Below are 24,244 nucleotides of genomic sequence, written 5' to 3' on the forward strand. Positions count from 1 at the left end.
ATTAAGGCAATACAAAACTGCTGTACATAAGAAAGCAGCTGGCTAACGTCAGCAAATCCAATGAGTGGAAGAAAAGGACTGGGGAAAGGCTAAAGGGCAAAAATGAACTAGTGTGCCTATTTTTATGATTTTTTAAGAATGCTGACAGTCCCGAGCAGCTGTAGGCAGGCAGCAAGCTCTGGGAGCAGCCAGTCCCAAGGCAGAGACTTGCGGGTTCCCAGGAGAGCCACCCAAGCGGGCGGGTGTGAGCCCGGCCGGTCCGGAGCTGCTAGCGGGTCCCCGGTGCCCAAACTCCGGAGTGGCTTGCAGCGGTGTTGTGGAGGGCGGACAGGAGACAGAGACATGGAGCAGACACAACATGTTGAATATTTATTCAGAGGGTTATGGAGGGGAAAGGGAGAAGGGGGGAGAGAGAGAGAGAGAGAGAGAGAGAGAGAGAGAGAGAGAGAGAGAGAGAGAGAGAGAGAGAGAGAGAGGAGAAAGGAGAGAGAGGGGGACAGAGAGACACACGTGCACACCAAGAGAGGACAGTAAGTGAGATTCAAGATGGTGACAAGAGGTCAGAGGTTGTGGGGGGAGTGGGCATGGCTTGTCCCTTAAAGGGACCAGAGACCAAATGAATAACACCTATAATCTCATCATTTGAGAGACAGATGCAAAAAGATTGCTGAGGAACTGTAGAGATGACTTAACAGTTAAAGGCACTGGCTGCCCCTTCCAAAGGACCCTGCTTTGGTTCCCAGTACCCATATGGTGGCTAATAGCTGTCTGAAACTCCTGTCGCAAGGAACGTGATACCCTCTTCTTGTCTCTGTGGGCACCAGACATGCATACAGTGCACAGCTAATACATGCAGGCAAAACACCCAGACACATAAAATAAGATAAAATAAAATAAAATAGGCCGGGTGGTGGTGGGGCACACCTTTAATTCCAGGACTCGGGAGGCAGAGGCAGGCGGATCTCTGTGAGTTCGAGACCAGCCTGGTCTACAAGAGCTAGTTCCAGGACAGGAACCAAAACCACAGAGAAACCCTGTCTCAAAAAAGCAAAATAAATAAATAAATATAAATAAATAAATAAAATAAAATGTAATGTATAAAAGAGGACTGCTGCAAGTTTAAGGCTGGCTTGGTATATACAGTGAGCTCCAGTCAGCTAGGACTACACAGTAAGACCCTGTCTCAAAAAATGTTTTCAAATGTTTTTACAGAAAAAAATTGTTCATACAATCTATTCTGATCACAGTTCCCTTCTCATAACTGCTCCTAGATTCTCCTCACTCAACTCCATGTGTGTTCTCTCTCTCTCTCTCTCTCGTAAACAAACAAACAAACAAACAAAAACCTATAAACCGTAATTTTAAAAATGCAAAGAAAAACTAAAAGAAGCACACACACATAAAAACATGTAACTGGAAAACAACAATATTTTCAAATATTTTAACTCCACCAGCAAATTAAAAATCTTAAGGTTTCTAGCTTTCTTTTGGGTTGTTGGGAGAGTATCAGTGCTCAGAAATAATGGAAAGCATAACATATGGAAATAATATTTGACTTGCAAGGTCATCCCACAGAGGCACAAGATGTTCTCAAGAAGATCTTGCAAACCTAATAGACATAGTGTTAAAATGGTCAGACAATAATGTGAACGTTGCCTGCAGCGGCAATGCGAGGAGTGCTACACAATCCCTGAAGCCCAGTGCAGAGGCTGGGAGGCAGGGTTATGCAGTGTGACAAAGCAAACAAAATGAAGAATAAATGAGCAAGACAAACCTGAATACTATCTACGTTTCCTTTCTCACTGAATCCAGCTTACTAAAAACCCAAAAGCACTCAGAACTTTCTTCAGTGGCCAACAGGTAACTATGCCGATGGATTCTGAAAGTATGGCTGAATTAAAGAAAGCACTCCTTGGGAAATATGATTTAAGCTACTGGAACAATATGATCTCTACCAGTCTGTCCTCTTGGGGTATTGTTACTTCATTCCCCCACAGAACACAGGTGAAGGCTTGATTTGACCACAGTTATCTGAAAGAAATAGTCTATAAGTTGTATAAAATAACCACTGTATCACAGGTTGTCAGACTGAGATAGTCTGTCTCATGAAATCGGTGAACTTTTTTTAAATACACATTCTTACAGTGTGCTTTTGAAGAGATTTCTTACCTTGACAAAGTTATTATTTCCTGGAATTCTTTTACTAAGATTCTCAACGGTAGACTGGGTTCTTAGGTCGAGCCACACTATAGATCAAAATATAACAATACATATAAAGAACTTCATAAGCATGAGAACTTAGTGAAATCACTGTCACAGATAAGAGACTGATTAGTTTCCACAAGCAATTAAAATGCTAGAGATTTTAAAGGACAGAAATTAGAAAATTAGAAATGAATAGACATACTGTTAGAAGAAAATATATTTACAGAGGAGAATTGAAAGCTTTTATGCAAAATTACAGACCAATTATAGGACCAATACAAACCTTGGGCTTTTATTTTGCATTATTTTTACAGGAAAAAAAAAACTATGAGAAAGTATTTAGAGTAAGGATTTTCTAAACACACAAGTAGAGAGAAGACCTAAAAGCCGGGCAGGCTAGTTGGCAGTGCAAAATGCACAGCTCAGGATGAAATAGATGTCTTAGAAATCTTGGGAGAAGAGACTGTGACAAAGACTAAGTAAGCAGAGAACCTGATGGGAGGCTTCTTTATAATAAAGTCTTTTGAAGGATGCAAGATCTGAAATCGTTAAAGGATTTTCTTTAATTACAATCCATTTCTTTGCTGGACTACACAGGGAAAAACTCTAATGGACCACCATTTTCTTTATAAATTTCTGTTATCTGCTTTCTGACCTCTGAGTGGAAAATATCTCATTTTGTTTTGGAGCAGAAGCTTGGGGAGCAGAATGCACTAAAAAGTGTAAAATAGACTGTATAAGTGATCAGACACCAGCTTTGCTATTTTTTTTAAGAGACAGGGTCTATTGTATTTAACTTTTACAGTTTTTAATCTACTCATGGTATATGAGTGTTTTTAGGATGCTAACTATGCTCAGATGCTTCCTGAAAAGAACTGAGGCCCACAGTTTCTTTAAAGGACTCTAGGGAAAATAATGCAAGCTGGCACACTACACTTCTGAATGCTGACAGGTACCTAGTTTGATTTGTTTAACTGTGGTTTTCTGATCTCTTCATTTAAAATCAGTTCTTTCCTATAATAAATTTCTATAAATTCTAGTTATCTAAATAGCTCTGAGCTTCACTTTGATAGTACTAATTCCCACGAGATTTAAGCTGGAGACCAGGATACAATACTGTTTTTTCTCGGTATAAAAAGCAGCAAGCAAATGATCCACAGGACAACCAAGAAAATAGGAGGAGAGTAAAACCCATGAAAATAGAAGGGCTATAGGTAAGATCTGCATTTGGTGCCCAGTACCTACTCCTCTTGACCCCAGAAGCATCATCTCACATTCCCTTTGGGGATTTAGATTTCCATAATCCTTAGCCATGTGGTTTAAATAAGAAAGTTCCCTATCCCAAGTTCCAGGGTAAGGTATGAACCCTAAGTTCTTACACAAATCACTAAACTGAGATTTATGTTCAGCCTTCAATTGTCATTTCTCTGAGCTGCGTTTGGCACTGAGTGATTTGGGCCTGCTATTTTCATGACGGGAGATCTGAGTCTATCATATCAGGAGCCACCTCCAAAAAGATAGACTTCAGGGGGACAGCAGTGACCCTCTGTATTCAGAACCAATCAAGGCCTAAACTAAGCTACCACTGGGTGGCTAGATCCATTAGCAAAAATTGACTTGCTTTTTTATTTCACTTGACTAACTTGGAGCTGAGTTTTCTATAACAATGTCAGGGCACAAACCATTAGCAATATCATCCATCAGACATGGCGAGTCAGCTACCTTTTACATAGTAACAGTACTGCATGATGTTGACAAAAATAGACTTTCCTCACAGACAAGCAGCCTTAGCAGATGTTATTGGATTAACAGGAGTAACGGGGGAAAGTGGAAGGATTCAGAAGAGAGGTTTTAAATCTGCGATTACCAAGCGCATCTCAATGCTCAGTTTTTTGAACTACAATCAGCTATGATTTTAAAAAAGAATTTAGTGAGTTTTGATTACCACTTCAAAAAATGAAATGGTAGATCAGGACAGCAAATACTAGAGTTCATTGTACTTGATAGGGTAAAGATCGATTTGGGAAGCACTTGTTTTATCTATATAGGCTTGATGAATCAAGAGAGGGGCTTTCTGGCCTCTTTGATAATATAAACCTCCTACATCTGGTGCTCTCCCTCTTTGTCTCTTCTCCTCTCCTCCACCCTGGCTGTCACAGAAGGGGTAGAGATGGAACAGGGAACTTTGCAAAGGCCAGACAAATGCTCTCCGCTGACTCTACACCAGCACTCCTTGTTGACTTGCATCTCAATGGACACAACACTTACTGGGGAGCTGAAGGATAGGCCCCATACTCCACGATTCTGGGACAGTAGAGCTGTGAAGAGAACCTACAAATTTGTCTTTAAGTAAGTGCCTTCCTTTCCAAAAACCACTACCAGACCTCCACAGCAGTGGTTCTTTCTTAGGAAGCATAACAGAACCACCTCGAAAACTTCAAACTTATCTAACCATAACTACCCGGGGCCAGGCCTATGCCTAAGTACTTTTCTATGAGTATTCCAAATTTTCCAACACGATACTAATAAATAAGTACATCTTTCACAGGGCATGTTCTTTAGAGTATTAATGTGCTCCAAATAATTCAAAACCAAATCAAATGCTGACAATACGGTAGCACTAGGAATCTCAGTGGGCTAATGACTTTATTGCTCTTTCACGAAGACTAGTTAACCAGGCTTGTAGTTATGCTTGACAACAGTGGTACCCACAGAGTTAAATCCTCACTTCAAAGAATCGAAACACTGAATGTACAATCATGAAACAAAAGTTCTAGGTTTGGCTTTGCTATCAACAAGCTTCGTGACTTATACAATTTTTCAAACCCATCTTGTCCCAGATCCCCTACATATTCAATAAAGATGCTGGAGTGGATGGCATCTAAAGTCCTTGTACTTCCACTGTTCCAGGATTGCAGAACGCTGCCATGATATTTACTTTGTTTCTTACAACCAGAGAGTATATGGCAATTAGAGTATATGGAATGAATTAGTACAAATGGCAAAGAAAAAGATGTCAGTGGTTGTTGATATCCTACCAAAGCAATTCACAAATGTTCAAAATTAATGGAATTAAGAACAAAACAATTAGAAAACTCATTATAGAAGCTAAGATGGCAGAATTAGATTTGCAGAATAAGAGATCAAAAAGCCAAAGAGAAGACCCCCAAGCTGGAGGACTAAGCCCCTTGTGTAGGTCATTTCTGAGATCAAAAGAAGTGAGAGATCCAGATCTGGCAGCGGCAGTCAATTTCCCCCCAACACGTCTGAGTTGGAAGGGTCGGGAAGGGAGCAGTAGCCAGAGCACCAATACCTGAGGAAGAACCAGCAGCTGGAACTGGAGAGCCAGAGGGGACAACGGCAACTGGAACTGAAGAGCCAGGAGAAACTGGAGCAGCTGGAGCATTAGGAGAAATAACGGCAATTCATGCTAGAGACAGCCAGGTTCAAGGTCTATGCACGCTTGTTTGGAAACGATAGATCACTCGGGCAAGTTCATGAGCATGAATGTGTTTTCTACACGTGTGAATGTAGAAAAAGAAATGGAAGAGACCTGGAGTAGAAGGGAACGATGGAAATCTGGCCGGAATGTCTGGTTCACTAGCACTTTCCATTTGGATGAAGACATGGAAGTATGTGTTTCTCGTTCAGAAAGATTCTTCCCTACTTGGCAACACACGTGCATCTTAGTTCAAAAAACCACTGAACTCAAATCATGCATGATATATATTACAAGAGCACATTTTCAGGGGGTGTTCAAAGAACATGCTCCAGTCCCTGCTGTGGTCTTCTACTGCAGGCCATGAAAGAGTTATCTTGGGAAGGCACAACCCCAAGAAAGTACTTTTCTCATTGGGTTGCTCAGAGTAAAATCCTTCCCACAGACAGGAACAGAACTGTCTACTGGGAATAGGGAACTGCTAATTCTTAAAGTTATAAAATAATATATAGTGGGGAAATAAAATCTGCGGAGTGCAGAATATTATACAAACTCCTTCTAAAAGGTATTAATGGCCTTATTTAGACTAAGTAAATAGAAATTTCAATGCTCCGGACCATCCAATGAATAGTATACAAAATAATTTGGATGGTGTGAATAAAGTCACATCTAATATATTTAGTTTGCCCTGATAAAAGAGTTTTATGAGTGAAGAAAAATGTAGTTTGCCTCAATCTCCATGAGCCATTTTTGAGTGATATACACAGTACAGAAGATACTATTATCTTTAGGGGATATCAAATAATAAATCAGAAATCTGCACAATTTTGGCTAACCATCACAATAAGAAGCAATAAACACATCTAAGAAAATGAAAACGGAAAATCCCTAGGAATCACCTATATCTGGCTGGCTAAGCACAAAGCAAATCCATCTCCTGTGAGATGGTTTGGCCTGGTCTGTTTGTAGTGTGCTAAGATGAAGGGGAGGCTCCATACTATCCAGCACACTATAAGCAACGACCATCAGAGGTTTACGAAATGTTATTGGCTTCTTCCCCTTCAATGATGTAAGAACTGTAAATGCCATTAGTTAAGCCATTAATTAAGTTGGTTAAAAGGTCATATACAAGGGAGAAGAGACTATGCCCCTCATTTGATGACATTTTCAATAAAAGATGGAGCCAAAAAAAAAAAACATAGCGAGTAGGAAAGGCAGCAAAATTAAAACCTATTGGCCTCCTTCCGTGTGTGTGTATGTGTGTGTGTGTACAAATGAATATGCATGCAGAATCTGAAATCAACTTTAGCTGTTAGTACATAAAAGCCAAAATGCCAAGACAGACTTGAGTGCCTGAGAAGTAGTGCTGCAAAATGACAGTCCTTCTTAGATACTGCAATAGAGTAACCTTATTAACTCTAATATATTAGAATTTATATAAATATATATATATATATATATATATATATATATATATATATATATATACATGGACATCTAGCAGTAGGTCATATATAGCTATGGGACCCACTGAATTTTCACCTCTGTTTACAACTAGGAAAGATACCAGTAAGCACACACACAGCTTTATTGCAAGTAAGCATAGCCTTTATCAGTATTCGATTTTTTTGGATAAACCTATGCCATGGCCACCACTGAATCCTACGACTCTTATATCTTATTTTCTCTATTACTATACTAGAGGTAAATATTTTCACTATTTACTGCGCATATAGGACAAAAGAAGGCCGCACGAAAGGGACTTTCTCTTCATTTTTATTACATTTCACATTCAGTGTGTGCGGGCGTGCGCACGCATGCGTGTGCCCGGCATGTGTGTGCCCGGCATGTGTGTGGAAGTCATGTGACACTTGCAAAGTTGGTTCTCTCCTTCCACTCATTTATCCCAGGTCTCAAACACGAGTCATGAGGCACCCAATGAGCCACCTCGGGCAATTTTTAAAAAGAAAAATACAAACTTTTCTTCTCATTCACCCGGTCATAATATTGTTCATCAGTTATCCAATTCAGTTGAGTAAAAACAGGAAAATGAGAAGAATTGGCTAGAGTGACGGAGCTCTACAAGAGGAGGAAGAAAAGGAAGAAAAAAGACTGCTGGGAGCTGATTTTGTTATTTTGTTTACAGTCATATAGCCTAGGCTGCCCTCGGATATACATCACTATATATGGAATATGTAGACTGAATATATGAACTCCTGATTTCCCTGGCTCCATGCCCCAAGCAAGTACTTGGATCAATGTACCACCATGACTGTTTTGGACTGAATATATCAGAAAACAATCACAGCAAACTCCTAAGCCCCAAACTTGAAGGAATTAAGATGGGAAGCCTTTGGGAAATGACTAGGTCAACCACAGAGTCTCAGAAAGGGGATTAGTGCACTTGTCGAAAGGCTGCGCTCTGCTCTCCACCTTATGAAAACACAGGATAGGCAAGGGGGCCCTCACAAGACCAAATCAACTGGCACCTTGTTCTCAGTCTCAAACTTTTAACATCCACAACTAGCAGAAACACAAATCTGCTGAATAAGCCGCTGAGTCTATGGTATTTTGGTTCTAGCAGCCTGAATGAACATAGAGAAAATGAAAAGCACACACATCACATTATGATATAAACAAGCCAAAGAAGCTGGACCACAAATCCATGGGGCAATCTGATTCTGTTCCCACTAATCCCATCTGATCTTCCTTTTGAATAAAGCTGCTAAATATTTAATACCATGATGAGACTCTCAGCTGAAACCTACATGGATGGATAATACTTCGAAGTTTCCCTAGATGAAATGAAGTTGGAGGAAGAATCTAGCCTTGTAACGGTGAAGCAGTTTCTTTCTGATTGATTTCTATCCTCTAGTTCTCTTTCCATGTCTTCTAGCTCCCAAATGCCTACTCTTCTGAAATTTTTAAAACAATCTTATTTACATACCAATCCCAGTTCCCTCTCCTTTCCTACCGCTGCCCCCAACCTTCCTCCACCCACTCCCCATCCACTCCTCAGAGAGGGTGAGGCCTCCTATGGGGAGTCAACAAAGCCTGTAACCTTACTTGAGGCAGGACCAAGGCCCTCTCCCCTGTATCTAGGCTGAACAAGGTATCCCTCCATAGGGAATGGGCTCCAAAAAATGCCAGTTCATGCACTAGGGATAAATACTGGTTCCACTGCCAGTGGCCTCACAAACTGTCCACGTCACAAAACGATCACCCACATTCAGAGGGCCTAGTTCAGTCAGTCCGGAGTCTGAGCTCCCACTTCTCAGGTCAGCTGTTTCAGTGGGTTTCCTCATCACGGTCTTGAGCCCTTTGTTCATATTACTACTCCTCCCTCTCTATGACTGGACTCCAGGAGCTCAGCCCAGGGCTTACCCACGAATCTCTGTATCTGCTTCCATCAGTTACTGGGTGTAGGTTCTATGATAACTATTAAGGTAGTCATCAATCTGACTACAGCGGAAGGGCAGTTAAAGCACCCTCTCCACTACTGCTTAGATTTTTAGCTGGGGTCATCTTGAGGATTCCTGGGAATTTCCCTGTGCCAAGTTTCTCACTAAGCATATAATGACTCCCTCAATCAAGGTATCATTTTGCTTGCTCTCCCTCTCTGTTCTTCCCCCAGTTCAACCTTTCTGATCCCTCATGTTTTTTTCCCCTCTCCCCCAACCATGCTCCCAATTCACTCAGGAGATCTTGTCTATTTCCCCATCCCAGGGGACCCATGTATGTCTCTTTTAAAGTTCTCCTTGTTTCCTTAACCCAGACACAGAAAGACAAACACGGTATATACTCATTCATAAGTGGATATTGACATATTAGACAAATTCCTACTCTTAACTTGTGACACAAAGGTAAATGACAAGCCTCCTTGGTTTGTTGAGCTATATTTAGGGGCCACCACAGAACATGGAACATACACAGATATCTAGCCACGCTTTTGAATTTCATTGTATATTCATTCCTATAATGAAATCATCCACAATTAGTTGAGATGATCATATCTGTGCTGAAAATTTTTAAATCTGCATTGAAAGCAATTTACAGCCAAGTATGCTGGTGCATGCCAGTAAACCAAACACTTGGGAGGTGGAAGAAGGAAGGTAAGGATTTCAAAGTTATCCTTAGCTACAGAGTAGGTTCAAGACCAGCATGGACTACATAAAACATTGGCTTAGAAACAAGCAAGGTCCACCAAGAGAGCTCATGGGGGAAAAAGCGCTTGGTCCCAGTCCTGACAACTTGTGTTTGAGCCTTGATGTCTACAAAGTGAAAGTAGAAAGCTGGCTCCAGCCAGTTCTCCTCTTTCCTCCACATGCCTGCCATAGATGCAGGCTTGCCTTCTCCTGAGAATAACTAAATAAATGGAATAATATATGGAAGAAAAGCTTGCAAGCAAATCTTTTTTTTTTTTTTTTTTTTTTGATTTTTGAGACAGGGTTTCTCTGTAGCTTTTTTTGGTTCCTGTCCTGGAACTAGCTCTTGTAGACCAGGCTGGCCTCGAATTCACAGAGATCCACCTGCCTCTGCCTCCTGAGTGCTGGGATTAAAGGCGTGCACCACCACCGCCCAGCCAAGCAAATCTTTCAAAACAATAAATAAATAACTTTCAAAACAATTTAATTTCTAATTGTCTAGAAAATAGCTTCATTCAGAAATTTAATGTCTCATATAAAGCAAAAAGCTATTTTCCTCCTTTAATATTACCTAATTAACTCCTGTTCTCACAAACTCAAATTTCTTTTTAGAATTTTTCTATCATCTCTTCTGTGAAACAGGGTTGGGGTTCTGTTATAGATGTAATACAGATTTTAAGCACAGTGAGTGCTAAGAGGCATTAAGAAAAAGAGAAACAACCTAGAGAGCGGGCTCCTCAAAGAACAAGAATGGTCACCTTCGTCCTGCTTGTGAACTCTCCAGGGTACAGGCACACGGTCGCACCTAGCCTGAGATGGCTTGCCAGTTTTTCTTCTCTTCATTTGTACTGCACTCTCTCAGGAACTACAGGTTTCAATTAATAGCTTTCACCACACAGAAACATCCTGTCCTTTACCATAGACGTGTTTAGGTTTATGTTTTTTTATTTGCTTCCTCTTCCTGTTTCATATTCCTTTCCTTCTTTTTGAAAGTCACTCAGTTTCCCTTCTTTATAACTTATTATAATAATCACACATTATTAGCTTTTCTTTTCTCATTTTGTTTGTTTCTTTTCATTTTTGTTTGGTTTTTGAAACAGAGTCTTCCTTTACAGCCCTAGGTGACCTAGAATGTATCGTGTAAGCCAGGTTGGCTCTGAACTTGAGACGATCTTCCTGCCTCAGTGCTGGCATTTAAGGCATGTGCCGTCACAGCTAGCATGATTTGCTATTTGTGACAGAAATCTTTTAGGAAGGAGCAGTATCGTTTAGTGCTCTGCACCTGTCACAGGCTGAGGATAATACTAGCATCTTCTCAGACATTTACATCTAAATGTGACACCCAAAAGTAAGATGCTTGAGACATTTGAGGTTTGTATATGCTGAAAAACCAATTAAATCTATAACAGAAGCAGCTAAAATTCTGATAATTTATCTTAATAAGAGTCCAAATTTTTAGGTAGAAAGTACAAATATACAGATAGTTGATAGATAATTTTGAACACTTGCAATTTTGAATTTTCAAGACAGGAGGGAGAAAGATCTCTTCTAGATGGCAGAAACACAGTGGGGGGGGGTCATCAAACACTTCTGGAATTACCCACCCTCTTATATGATACAAATAGTCAGAGGAAGGAGAGAGCAAGGGAGAGAGCTAATTCAACATGTGAATAACTATGATCTGAAAAGTTTGAGAACTCTGCCGCCCACCTCCTCAGATTACAGGAAACATGAACGTATGGTTTTCCAGTCAGATGACTGCGTGTGACCACCTTTGCAAATGGAACAAGGCCCTGTGCAGCACCTCGGCATGATGGCTTACCCACGGCATTGTAGAGAGGCTCTCCAGTTAGCTTGTCCCAGACCACCGTGGTTTCCCTCTGGTTGCTGACACCAATGGCTTTAACAAGAAAGTGAAACAGAAGGAAGGAGACAATTAAACATGTTAAATATTACTTCAGGATAACAGGAACAATGAACACTTACTAAAAATTTGCAATTTTTTTGAGACAGGGCCTAGACAGAGTGCCCTTAAATTAACAGAGACCAACCCACTGCCACTTCCGCCTCCAGCCTGCCATGATTAAAGACACATGCCACCATGCTCAGCCTTCCATCTGGAATATTTGTAGCGGTACCTGAGTTTTTTTTTTCCTTAAGTGCCCCTGGGAAAAGTGAGCATGCAATGTATAGTTTTTAATCTACAGAATCCTCCTACTTCACTTGAAGCACACGATGACATGGATCCATATCATTACGAAGAAAAGGTTCCAAATTGTCTCAAGGGAAGTAATAACTTCACACATTTACAATGACTAATTTATGATTAGGTGCAACAATAAACTAATTCATGTGTTGAATACTGGTTACGAGAAAGTTTCCTTCCTATATGGGTACATATGTGCATGCATCATTTTAGGAAACAGCCACAGTCAGGCATGGCAGTAGGAATGCGTGCCCGCAACCCCAGTGTTTGGGAGGACAAGTGAGAAAGGAGACCAGAAGCCACAGTCAGTCTGGGCCACATAGGGAATTTCAGGGCTACATGAGGCACTGTCTCAAGCCAGGCCAGTGAGAAGGCTCAGCAGGTAAAGGTACTTGCCACACAAGTCTGGTGGCTTAAGTTTCTGATCCTTGGAATCAAGATTAAGGAAAGGCGAACTACAAAGACTCCCTAAAGTTGTCCTGTGGCCTGCACACACACGTCATGGTATATACACACTCCCACCCCCACCACACACTGTCTTTACAAATTTAAGCCAGGCAGTGGTAGCATGTGCCTTCAGTTCCAGCACTTGGGGAACGAAGACAGGTAGATCTCTGTGAGTCTGAGACCGGCTTGGTTTACAAAGTGCGTGTCAGGACAGACTCCAAAGCTACAGAGAGCCCCTGTCTCCAAAACCCCCCAAAATATAATAATAAGAGGAAGCAACATTAAGGAAATATTCAGTAGCACTTAGGCTCACCAAAGCCAAACAGCTGCTGTTTAAATTCCAATCTTGAGTCCCCTTATTTTGTCTCCTTGGAGTTTTATTTCTTGTAAATTCAAAGTCCCCACCTAATAATAAGTCCCCACACATTAAAGCAAATGTCTGGTAGAACTAAGTAAGTATTGAATAAAGGTCCCTCAGAGCTGCTGCCGTCATCAGCACTGAGTACAGAGTACAGTGACTGTCACAGACAATGAGACTGAACTGAGCAGGCTAAGAGAAATCCTTGGCATCTCAGAGGGCACAAAAGCAGGAGTCCAGCAATGGGTAGCTACAGGGGAATATTGTGAAAGTGATATTTGCTTTAATATGAAAACTTCACAAGGTGGCACCACAGGGAATTCCCAACTAAGAGTCCATTTCCTCATTGTTGATTTCCCTGTAAGTCAGCTGGCTGCTCTTTTTAGTCACAACCCCCTCTAGTCACATGTCCGTCATGCAACCTTTCTTTATTGGCTCCTTCTGACTCATACTGAGAATCTAATCTAGAGCTATTTCCATCCGATTCTTTGGTCCAGGATTTCTCTCTAATCACTCCCTCTTTCTCCTCTGTCTTAATTTCATTCTTCCGTGTCAAGTAAAACTGCTTTCCTTGCAGACACCTAAAGTCCATGGAAATCGCTCTTCAGGATTCTCTTTGGGCCACAGTTATCTTTATTACAGCGCACAGGTCTAATGCAAAGCTTTTTCTGTGTCTCAACCCATTGCTGTTTTACCCTAAAATCATTTTTAAGTTACATTATAATATATGTATAATACACACACACATATATATATAATTTATTTATTAAGAAGGGGGCTTGAATATGGAGGCCAGAGAACAACTTGCAGAACTCAGTTCTTACCTCCTACCATGTAGGGCCTGGAACTTGAACTCGGGTTGTAAGCCTTGACAGCAGGAGCCTTTAACCACTGAGCCATCTTAACCTGCCCAAACCATTACTTTTTAATTCTTTCTTTTGCAGAGTACCACATTCAGGCTTATAGTACGCACCATTCAGACACATATGAATGCTATACACATACACAAAATACACATTTCTTGGCCTCATGGGAATGTATTTACAGATAAAATCATTCATATAAATAAAAACTAACGTGTTGGTCTTATGTCAAACAGGTTTAGACTTTACCTAATATTTTTAAGGGGTTTGTTTTCTTTTCGGTGACTGTTAGTAACATGATTAAACTATTTAAAATCTAACAGCCAATGCCTAGCATGGTGGTTCATGACTAAATTCCAACAGATTTGGGAGACTGGCTTGGCTATGGGTTTGAAGCCAGTCTCAGTATACAGCAAGCTCCAGACCAGTCTGAACTACATAGCCAGATCTTATCTCCTATCTCAAAGACAGACACACAAACATAAAGCCACACATACATATAGATGAACAAAAAGTTATAACTACAATTAAGAAGATACACTTAGAAAAAGTCTTTGTTCTTAAATACTTGAAGTCTTAGTAATTAGTGTCTAGACCATATTGTGGATGATGCGAATCCTTTCAAAAATAAAATCAGGGTAGGGATATAGCTCATGGATTATCATGGGTAGAGCCCTGTATAGAATCCCCAGCACTAAAATCAGTAAATAATGCTTGATTTAATCATTGTAACGCATTTTGGAATAAGAACTGATAATAATACACAGAGAAAACTAATAAGGCCTTTACAAAAACAGCTTTCTTGCTACTATAAGCACCATGTGGGAAGACATATTAAGCTTTTCGCAGTGAGTATGGTGGCATATTCCCATAATCGCAGCACTTAGGAAGTTGAGGCAGGAGGATGGACTTTGTGAACTCAAAACCAGCTACATAGCTAGTCATTTTCTCAAAAAAAAAAAAAAATCAAACCCTTTCTGCTTCTCAGGCCACCAGTAGTTTTACATGCAACATGTATATTAGAAAATTAGAAATGAGATGGAAACTAATGGAATGTTATTTTGTAGAAAAAGGTGCCTCTCTGAGTCCATCATGAGGTTCACAAGTGTAAGATGTGACGGAGATTTGTGTGTTAGGGTGAAGGAGTAGATGTAGAGGTTTTCTTTTATCCTATCACCAAAATAACTGCTGAGAATGTAACTCCTGAAGATATATGGCCTCGTCTTTGGAAAAGGTTTTGCTCATCACTCAGAACATCTAGCATTGTAATTTTGGCTATGTAGTGACTCCCAAAGTTCCATTAAAGGCAAACCTAACTGCCTAACACAGGCAGAGCAGCTACGGGCCCGCTTTAGGTTTAAATGTGCTATCCAACTAGAGAGTATTTTTGTTAATTTAGGAGGCATTCTTCACTGTAGCTTAAATAAAAAAAATATGGTGAGGGTGTCTAAGAAATGTGTCTCAATTCATAGATCACTCTTACCTTGAACTCACAAGCACTCCTCTTGCCTAAGCCTCCCAAGTGCTGAGATAATATACATGAGTAATCACGTAATTTTTGATAGATAAAGACAACTAAAATGAATTAGTCAGGGATTTGTGAAAGATATATAACCAGATATGATGAACTCTGTTAATGATTATCAGATAAGACTAAATAAATGATATTGCTCTCCACTGGCAAAGCTCATATACTTGTTGTATAGAAAATACAAATGAAATGTTTTGTGAGATTATTACCAATGTGGCCCAGGGAGAAAACTGGTCCAAGCATTATAAAAGCAGTACTTTAGTGCCCTCTGCTAGTAAACAGCTACATGTCCTACGGTCCTAGTTCCCCACTGCAGTTAAGGGAAGTTGCTTTAGGTGACTGCTGACCCTTTACAGCTTTTATAGTTTTGTTACCTATAGTTCTACATAAGAAAGCAAATCTTGCCTTTCTGATGACAATTTGGTAAACTATCTGGGGAAATTATCAGCAGTGTGACCGGCCTGGTATGGCAGGCATTATGGAATGTCCTCATCCTTAGTTACAGACTGTTGATTGCTGGGAAAGAATCACTTTGAGTTCGTATGACTTTTATATTGGACAAATCAGTGTATCAACAAGATAGTTGCTTTAACCTCAGCACTTGGGAGGCAGAGGCAGGTGGATATTTATGAGTCTGAGGCCAGTCTGCTCTACATAGAGAGGCCCAAGAAAGCCAGGACTAAATATTGAGAAGAGGGAGGAAGAGGAAGAAGGGAGAGGAAGAGACAGATACACGTTTAAGTCTTATGGACCAGTTATTCAAGTGCAAGACAAATTACTTGGTGAGGAACCGTGTGTCATCTGCACATACCCTATAAAACCCAGAAAGAGTTGTATATCAGTGGGCTCAGAAGGCCACCATATTGCATTCCACTTTATCTGTCAATAAGGTAGAACAATGTCAATGCCAGGGTAAGTTATCCTGGACTCTATATTAAACATCTCTTTAAGCTGTGAAGTTTATTTTTGCCTCCGAGGTAATGACTCTTTTAACAACTGAGCACTAATGAGAACTGATTAATTATTCATATTGTTTCAGACTGTTAGAATATCCCCAAAGAAAGAATAGCAATCATTTTGATATACAGCTCACATAAATTTGGTGACTGCACTTCTATTTAGATGTAAGAATAGCGGGGCATGGTGGTGCATGCCTTTAATCCTAGCACTTGACAGGCAGAAACAGGGAGAGGCAGAATTCTCTCTCCTAGCATCGTATCAGCCTGTGTGTTGCCATGATGACAATGGACTAAACCTTTGAACCTGTAAGCCAGTCCCAAGTAAATGTTTTCCTTTATAGGAGTTGTGCTCATGGTGTCTCTTCACAGCAATAAAAACCCTGCTTTTATTTTGTGAGGATAAAGACAGAACCTGATACAAGAAGTGGAATATTGCAGTGATATGCCTGACTGTGCTTTCATTTAGGGAAAAGTTCGTTTAGGGAAAAGTTCGTTTGGGACTTTGGATTAAGAAAGCAGTTCAATGCTTTAAGTGGTGTTAAATGGGCCATACTAGTAGGAACATAGAAGACAGTGGTGCTAAGGATGATTTGCTCAGCTCAAGAGGTTTCAGAGAAGACTGTTAGGATGTGGCCTAGAAAATATTTTGTGATATTTTGGCAAAGATGCTTTCTGTCCTCGTGCAAAAAATCGGCCTGAGGTTAAATTGAAGAGTTATAGATTAACAGCTTTGGCAGAAGACATTTCCAAACAACCTACCATTGACCATGTTGTGTGACTATTAATGGCCTGGCCACACTTACGCAGATCTATAATGAAAATGAGCAAGCTGAACAAGGAAACTGTATACAAAATATGCAGTTTAAAAAGAAAGGGAGTACCAGGAAGTGTAATAGAACTAAATCCGGTGCCCAAGAAGATAAATTTAAAGAAAAGACCCATCCTAAAGGGAATATAGGGATTGGTGACCTCAGGGCAAGACCCCACTCAGCTAAGCTTCCAAATTATGAAAGGTAATTAAAGAAAAGCTGATGACCAGTATGATGGTACATGCCTTTAATCCCTGTACTCTGAAACCAGAGGCAGGCAGATCTCTGAGTTCAAGGCCAGCCTGTTCTATAGCTCAAGTTTCAGACCAGCCAAACTGAGGCAATGAATGAAACTACCAAAATCAGAAAGCTGGTGAAAGTGTATTTGAATGAACAGGCCATGTTCCAACCCCAGAAAGCAGCAGAATTGGGCAGATTTGGTCACATAATTTTGGCTTTAGAGTCAAGGATACAATAAAGGGATTATAAAATCTCCCTCTGTGACTAAGGAAAGCTGATGAGGCCAGGCGCGTGGCGGGGCTGCCCCTGCATGGAGGTTCAGAGAAGCCTTTGTATGAAGCTGTGAAGGTGAAACCTGGATTGCCTGGGAGACAATTAAGATGTTGGAGATGTCAAAGCCATGGGACACGTGCCAAGGTGAGTTGTATTGGTAACACAAAAGAAAAAAGTATGTTGCAGTCAACAAAGTTGAAAGGATTTGGAGATCTGAAGAACGCTCTGACATCAAACATGGATATGCAGAATTTGGAGTTTGTCCAGCTCGTTTTAAGTCTTGCTTTGATCCAATATTTACTCACTATGCTTGCTTGCCTCCTTTTTGGAAGAAGGGGGTTAAAGTTAAGAGACTGTCATGATTCTCAGAAGAGAGTTTGAACTTTGGATTTTTAAGCAGTGTTGATAATGTACAAGACTATGGAAGGGGACTTTGAAGTTGGACTAATGCAATATTTCATTATGATACAGCTGCAAGCCTATGGGGGCCAAGGAGTGTAATGTGGTGGTTTGAATGAAAATGGCTCCCACAGGCTTATAGGAAGTAGCACAAGTAGGTGTGACCTTGTTGGAGAAAGTGTGTCACTGGAGGTGAGCTTTGAGGTTTCATATGTTCAATCCAGGCCCCTGTATCTCTCTTCCTGCTGCCTGTTGATCCAGATGTAGAACTCTCAGCTCCTTCTCCAGCACCATATCTGCCTGCATGCAGCCAAGCTTCCTGCCATAATGATAACAGACAAAACCTCTGAACCCGTAAGCCAGTCCCAATTTAATGTTTTTCTTTATAAGACTTGCTGCTGTCATCTCTTCACAGCAATAGATTAAGACAGACCATCTCTAAAAATCAAAACCAACAGAAAATCAATAATAATAACAACAAAAACAATCAAGAAAAAAATCTACTTAGGACAAAAATCTTAGGAGTATGAAGCCAAGAGGATATGAATCAAAACACCAAAAGTGGGCTATGGTTCCTTCCATTGGTAGTCAAACTACCTAAGTAAATAAATAATAATTAAAAATTAAATGTGTGTTTGTGTACACACACTGGGAAAAGTGGTGCATGCCTGTAATCTCAGTACTTAGAAAGGAGGAGCAGGAGAACCACAGCAAACTCCAAGCCAGACAGGTCTACTTATTTAGTGCTTGTTTCAATAAAAGTCAAACAAACAAATCTCAAGAACACAATACAAGCTATAAAAGACAAGAAGCAGCAATGACCACATTGAGTTTTCACACTATACAATGTTCCAGCAACCTTGGGTAGCCAGGTAACTTTTTCTCTCTATAAAAATAATAAACAGCCAAGCAAGCACAGGTATTCTACCAGAAACTAGGAATTCATAGAGAGATCTCCAACAAACTCATACTTTCAGGCAGTGATTTCATAGAAATCCTATAAGTAAAGTGCTTGAATTTCAAAAACTATTCCCCCAAATCTATTCTTCCCCCTCGTGTTTCTCTTCTCAATGAAAGGCATTCCCACCTACCTAGGAGCAATGTATAATCCAATAGAACAAAACAAAAGAAAAAAAACGACCAGAAACTGAAGCATCATCTTTGACCCATTTCTTCCCCTTGCCCAACTACTCACTACACTACTCTCTCTCCTATCCTGGTAGGCAACCAGTCAGAAGTATTGGTCCTTCCTCCTTGCTTCTCTGCCACCGCTGTCAGTCAAGCCACCATCCTCTTCCACAGAAGTCTCCCCACCACAGTGTCAGAGGTGGCAGTTAGAGACACTAAAACCAACACTCAAGCTCCAAAACACGGTCAACAAGATGCCATTGATTTCTCCAATTTCAGCACCATTAAACCCCTTACCTCCCCACTCTATCCGCTCAACTTGTTTTTACTGTTCTTAGAACATGTTGGTCTTCTTGGTGGCCCTAGCCTATCTCCATTTAGTCTCACCTTGGGATCCTTACGTGCAGTTTTTTTTCTTCAAAGATGTTTCTCCCATCACATGGCTAATCCCTCATGGCCCTTGAAATGTCAGTAAAATAATCACCTCCTCAGAGAAGACAAGCCTCCCACGGCCACCCAATCTAAAGTAAGCCCTTGTAGGCACACCCTATCATGTTTTAATCTCCCATGTGGAACTCGTTAGTATCTGAAATGAACTTGTATTGTCTTCATTTGTTTTTCTTTGTCTTCATGAGAATAAAATGTCTGCGTGAACAGAGACTGAATCTTGTTTATTGTTGCGCCCACAAGTTCTCACAAAAAGGCTTACAAGGCATAAACATTCAATTGTGAGCTGAAAGAATAAATTAATGAATGGGATCAGCAGAGCTGTACCAGAAGATGAGAATACTCAACTGAAATACCTTTGATGTTGGAAATGTCAATATTGAGCTGTCCAAGTTTTTCACACGTTTTCTCTATACACTCATAAACGGACTGCAGGATTTCCTTCGGGTCTTGTTCTACCCATCTTTGGAACAAAAGGATAAAAGTGTTAGTCTCCAAGAAGTCACTACAAACCTAACATGTTTCCACAAATAAGTTAACCTATTAGATGTGCCTAGAAAAAAATGGAGGGCTGGAGAAATGGCTCAGAGGTTAAGAGAACTGACTGCTCTTCCAAAGGTCCTGAGTTCAATTCCCAGCAACTACATGGTGGATCACAATCATCTGTAATGAGATCTGGCGCCCTCTTCTGGCCTGCAGGCATACATGCAGGCAGAATACCGTATACATAATAAATAGATAAATTTAAAAAATTGGAAAGCAAAGCATATCTATATTCTACATTCTAAAGGAATTTAAAAAACTATTGCCCTTACGTTTTCCTATTTTTCTTATTCTTCACAAAATAATAATCCATCCTCCTAAGGATGGTCACTAGCCAGGTGCGGCTCACTCTTCAAATCCCAGCACTTGACAGGCTAAGGCAGAATGACTGTTTTAAGTTCTAGGCCAGGCTGGTCTATAAAGTGAGACTACCCTGGTTCCAAAAGCCAGGAAATAAAGCAAAACAAAACAAAACAAAAAACTCCTAAAAAGTAATCATTTTATCACTATTAGTAATAGGGACAAAAAAATAAATGACTTCAGAGTCAATGCAAAATTTCTGGCAGTTAACACTCCTTTATTGTATTACATAAATTTCTTACACTTTGCTTTCCATTGCTGAATTCCTAAGCCACCCATTGTTCAGACTTTTTTTTTCTGAACTACCACATCATAGCTTCATCTCTTGACCAATCCCAATCTCTTAGGTCCTCTCAAGACAGTGTCTGGCTAAGTTTACTATGCCAATCTACAGAGTGCATGCGATAAGAGAAACCAATCAATGTGACATGCCATTACATAGTAAATGAAGAAACATACCCTTCTCTTGGGAATTCCTGTTTGATTTCGACTTGATGATGACTAAGAAGTTCAGCTGTTTTTGAATTGAAAACCTGAAAAACACATCAATATAATTATGTAGGTTGCTATAAAATCTGTTTAAAGTTAATGAGTCAATGAAGTTGTTAGGAACATATAGAAAACAAAGAATCAGATGGAAGGGCCACCAATGACGTTTGGCTTATTCTTCACACAGAATCATAACACATTGGAATGTGGGGGGCTATAGAGATGGGCTCAGTGGTTACGAGTACTTGCTATTCTCCCGGAGGACCCACTTCAATTCCAGCAGCCATTTCAGATGGCTCTTAACTTCCTGTATTTCCAACTTTGTGGGTGTGTGTAGGCGCACTAGCACTAGTGGGCACTTTGAAGGTATGTGTTTGTTAAGCGAATACATAGAGGGAACTATATGTGTGTGTGTGTGTATGCACACACACAAAAAAAATAAAAATCTATCTCAAAAATTGCAGTGTCACATCAGAAATAACTTCTCATAACCAGGAATGGTGGGGACTCACATCTGAGATCTCTCACCTAGTACTCGAGGCTAAAATAGAAGAATCCAGAGTTTGAAGTTAGCCTGAGCTACAATGAGACAAATTGTCTATAAAAACTATAAACAAAAGGAAACGAGGGCTGGAGAGATGGTTCAGTATTTAAGAGCACTGGCTGCTCTTCCAGAGGACCCTGGGTTCCATTCTCAACACCCACATGGAAGCTCACAACCTTCTGCAACTCCAGTTCCAGGAGATTTGACACCTTCTGGTCTCCATGGCCATCAGGCATGCATGTGTGCACAGACATACATGCAGGCAAAATGCCCATACACATAAAATAAAAATAAATACATCTTTTTAAAAAGAGAAATGAAAGAATTTCTCCTGAGATGGTATTGCAAACATGGTCAGGGGCCTATGGCTGGGATGGATGTAGGCTCAGCAGGGAACCTACTACTACTGTTTTGCTAATATATTATTAAGCCGCCTTCCATATATGCATGTTTTTACCCATAGATTAGTGCTGTTCTCAGTCTTCTTCCGAGAAGCTTCTCATAGCTGTGGATGGCAGCTAATGCAGAGATTCATTAGTGGTCAAAGGGTCAAGAATAAAAGTGATGATGGATGAGAGGACATCTATATCATCCCTCCAAGGCTCATGGACCATCAGAGAAAAGGGGATGAGGACAATGCAAGAGCCAGAGGATGAGTAAGTATGGCACAGAAGGATGTCTTTTGGACATGACATGGTTATTACCCTTATAAATTCATGATAGCTATACTTACTGCACAAAACCTACACAAGAGGCCGGGTGGTGGTGGCGCACGCCTTTAATCCCAGCACTCAGGAGGCAGAGGCAGGCGGATCTCTGTGAGTTCGAGGCCAGCCTGGTCTACAAGAGCTAGTTCCAGGACAGGAACCAAAAGTTACGGAGAAACCCTGTCTCGAAAAACAAGAAAAAAAAAAAAAAAAACCTACACAAGATTCGATCCAGCAGCGTTTCACTACAGATGGAGAGGGGCTCATGAGGCACTACTCTCCCTGACAGACTGCAAGAGAACCCATGCCCAGGCAAGCAACTATAGTTAAAGTTGGTAGGTCACAGATACAATAAAAGGAATAAGTAAGAACATAACTTCTTCGGCAGAAGGGTTCCAGCAGAAAATGGAGGAAGAGAGGGTAATGGGCGTGAAAACAACTGAAATTCACCATACATATGATTGGATGTGTCAAAGAATAAATTTTAAAACATATTTAAAAGAATTTCTCCTGAGAAAATGAAACATTTTTTTAATAAGGTAATTTCTGCTAGTTGTGGTGGCATACACCTGTAACCTCAGCATTTTAGAAACTGAAGCGGCAGAACTGCCATGACTTTTGGGACCAGCCTGAACTACATAACAAAGCTGGGTCCAAAAAAATAATGATATAATAATAACAGTAGTGGTGTATGACTTTAACCCCAACACTCAGGAGGCAGAGGCAGGCCGATCATTGAGTTGAGGCCAGCCTGGTCTACACAGCGAGTTCCCGGACGACCAGGACTACACAGAGAAACCCTGTCTCAGAAAACAAAACAAAACAAAACAACAACAACAAATCCAGCTCTTTATCCCCAAATAAATCAAAAATGGCTCTGTACAAAATAGAAATTAATATAATTAATAACGTAGATGTCCTTGGTGAATAGAAAAACCAAGAACAATAAGAAGGGTGAGATAATGCTGATGGTCACAGCAGGTTCCACTCCTCATGTATCTTCAATGAGAAGAAAGATGCTCCTGCAGGGTTGGTACTTGAGAATTCCTTTGCAAGGAGACTCGGTGGTGCTTTTATCAGGCTCTTTAACAGGAAAATGGAGCCCTATCAGCAGGGAGAGAAATTGTTAACTGGAGGCCTCATCCACCAGGCATCTGTGTCATAAATTGCAGACCCTTGATATAAACCAGGGCTGAGAGCTAATAAAGAAACCACACAACTGGCCACAATTTCAGTGAAGTAAATAAGCACTTAAAAAAAACTTAAAGATCTTTTTTCTTAGAGATTGTTTCTTCCAGCTAGTGCCTGTACTTGAATACCAATTTTCTTATGGTTTGAGAGTAAGAATCATAATTTAACTAAAATTAACTCTCCAAATCACTGTAACTATAGCATAATGTTCACTTCTAATTAGTTCAGAGAGTAGTTCCATGCCTCAGTTTCCTGGGAGAGAAAATATCTGTTCAATGCAGACTAAGAAAAGCAAAAAGTAGAACCAGGCGGTGGTAGCACATGCCTTTAATCCCAGCACTCTGGAGGCAGCAACAGGCAGACATCTGTGAGTTCGAGGCCAGCCTGCTCTATAGGGTGAATTCCAGGAAGGCCCCAAAGCTACAGAGAAAGCCTGTCTCAAAAGCAAACAAACAAAGCAAAAATATTCTCTGGCGAGCTACTTCCTTCCATTCATGTGATGCACAACAGCCTTTCTGGAGAAATGATAAATAGAAAGCAAGATGGCAAATTCTAAAGTTCCCTGAGGAGATAAATATCTTACAAATCAAAGGTTAACCCAACATCATAAAAAAACAAGCTGACCGAATTTCATTTCATATCTTATGATCTACAACTCAGTACTAAAGTATGTACCTAGGATGTAGGCTCAATTGCCTGTGTTTTATTTATTGACATATCCCCAGAACACAGATAGTACCTTGCACACTGGTGATGGTCTGAAAAAAGACGCTCTATATTCTAAGTACTTACTTGGAGAAAAATTATCAGATAAGAAATAGCAGAGGCAGGTATGGTGGCTCGTATATGTACTAGTAAACTGGAAATCGATGCCAGGAAAATGGCTGCTACAAGTTTGAGAGTAGCTTGGTCTTGGAGATCTAGTTACCGGTCAGCCAGGGGAACATAAGAAATAAATAAA

General features: G+C 40.4%; 1 protein-coding gene across 3 annotated transcripts in view; it reads right to left on the reverse strand.

Annotated features, from left to right (window-relative positions):
- The window catches only part of Gk (glycerol kinase), an 80,579-nt gene that overhangs the window by 41,291 nt on the left and 15,044 nt on the right, over positions 1–24,244 (reverse strand). For all 3 annotated transcript variants that reach the window (XM_057759755.1, XM_057759756.1, XM_057759754.1), the window contains exons 2-5: positions 20,812–20,885; positions 19,806–19,912; positions 11,612–11,689; positions 2,170–2,246 (exon numbers count right to left, since the gene is read on the reverse strand). In XM_057759755.1, coding sequence (XP_057615738.1) covers positions 2,170–2,246; positions 11,612–11,689; positions 19,806–19,912; positions 20,812–20,885 — 336 coding nt within the window. The remainder of the gene's footprint in view (positions 1–2,169; positions 2,247–11,611; positions 11,690–19,805; positions 19,913–20,811; positions 20,886–24,244) is intronic.

Source organism: Chionomys nivalis, chromosome X (genome assembly GCF_950005125.1).
Source record: "Chionomys nivalis chromosome X, mChiNiv1.1, whole genome shotgun sequence".
NCBI classification, from domain to species: domain Eukaryota; kingdom Metazoa; phylum Chordata; class Mammalia; order Rodentia; family Cricetidae; genus Chionomys; species Chionomys nivalis.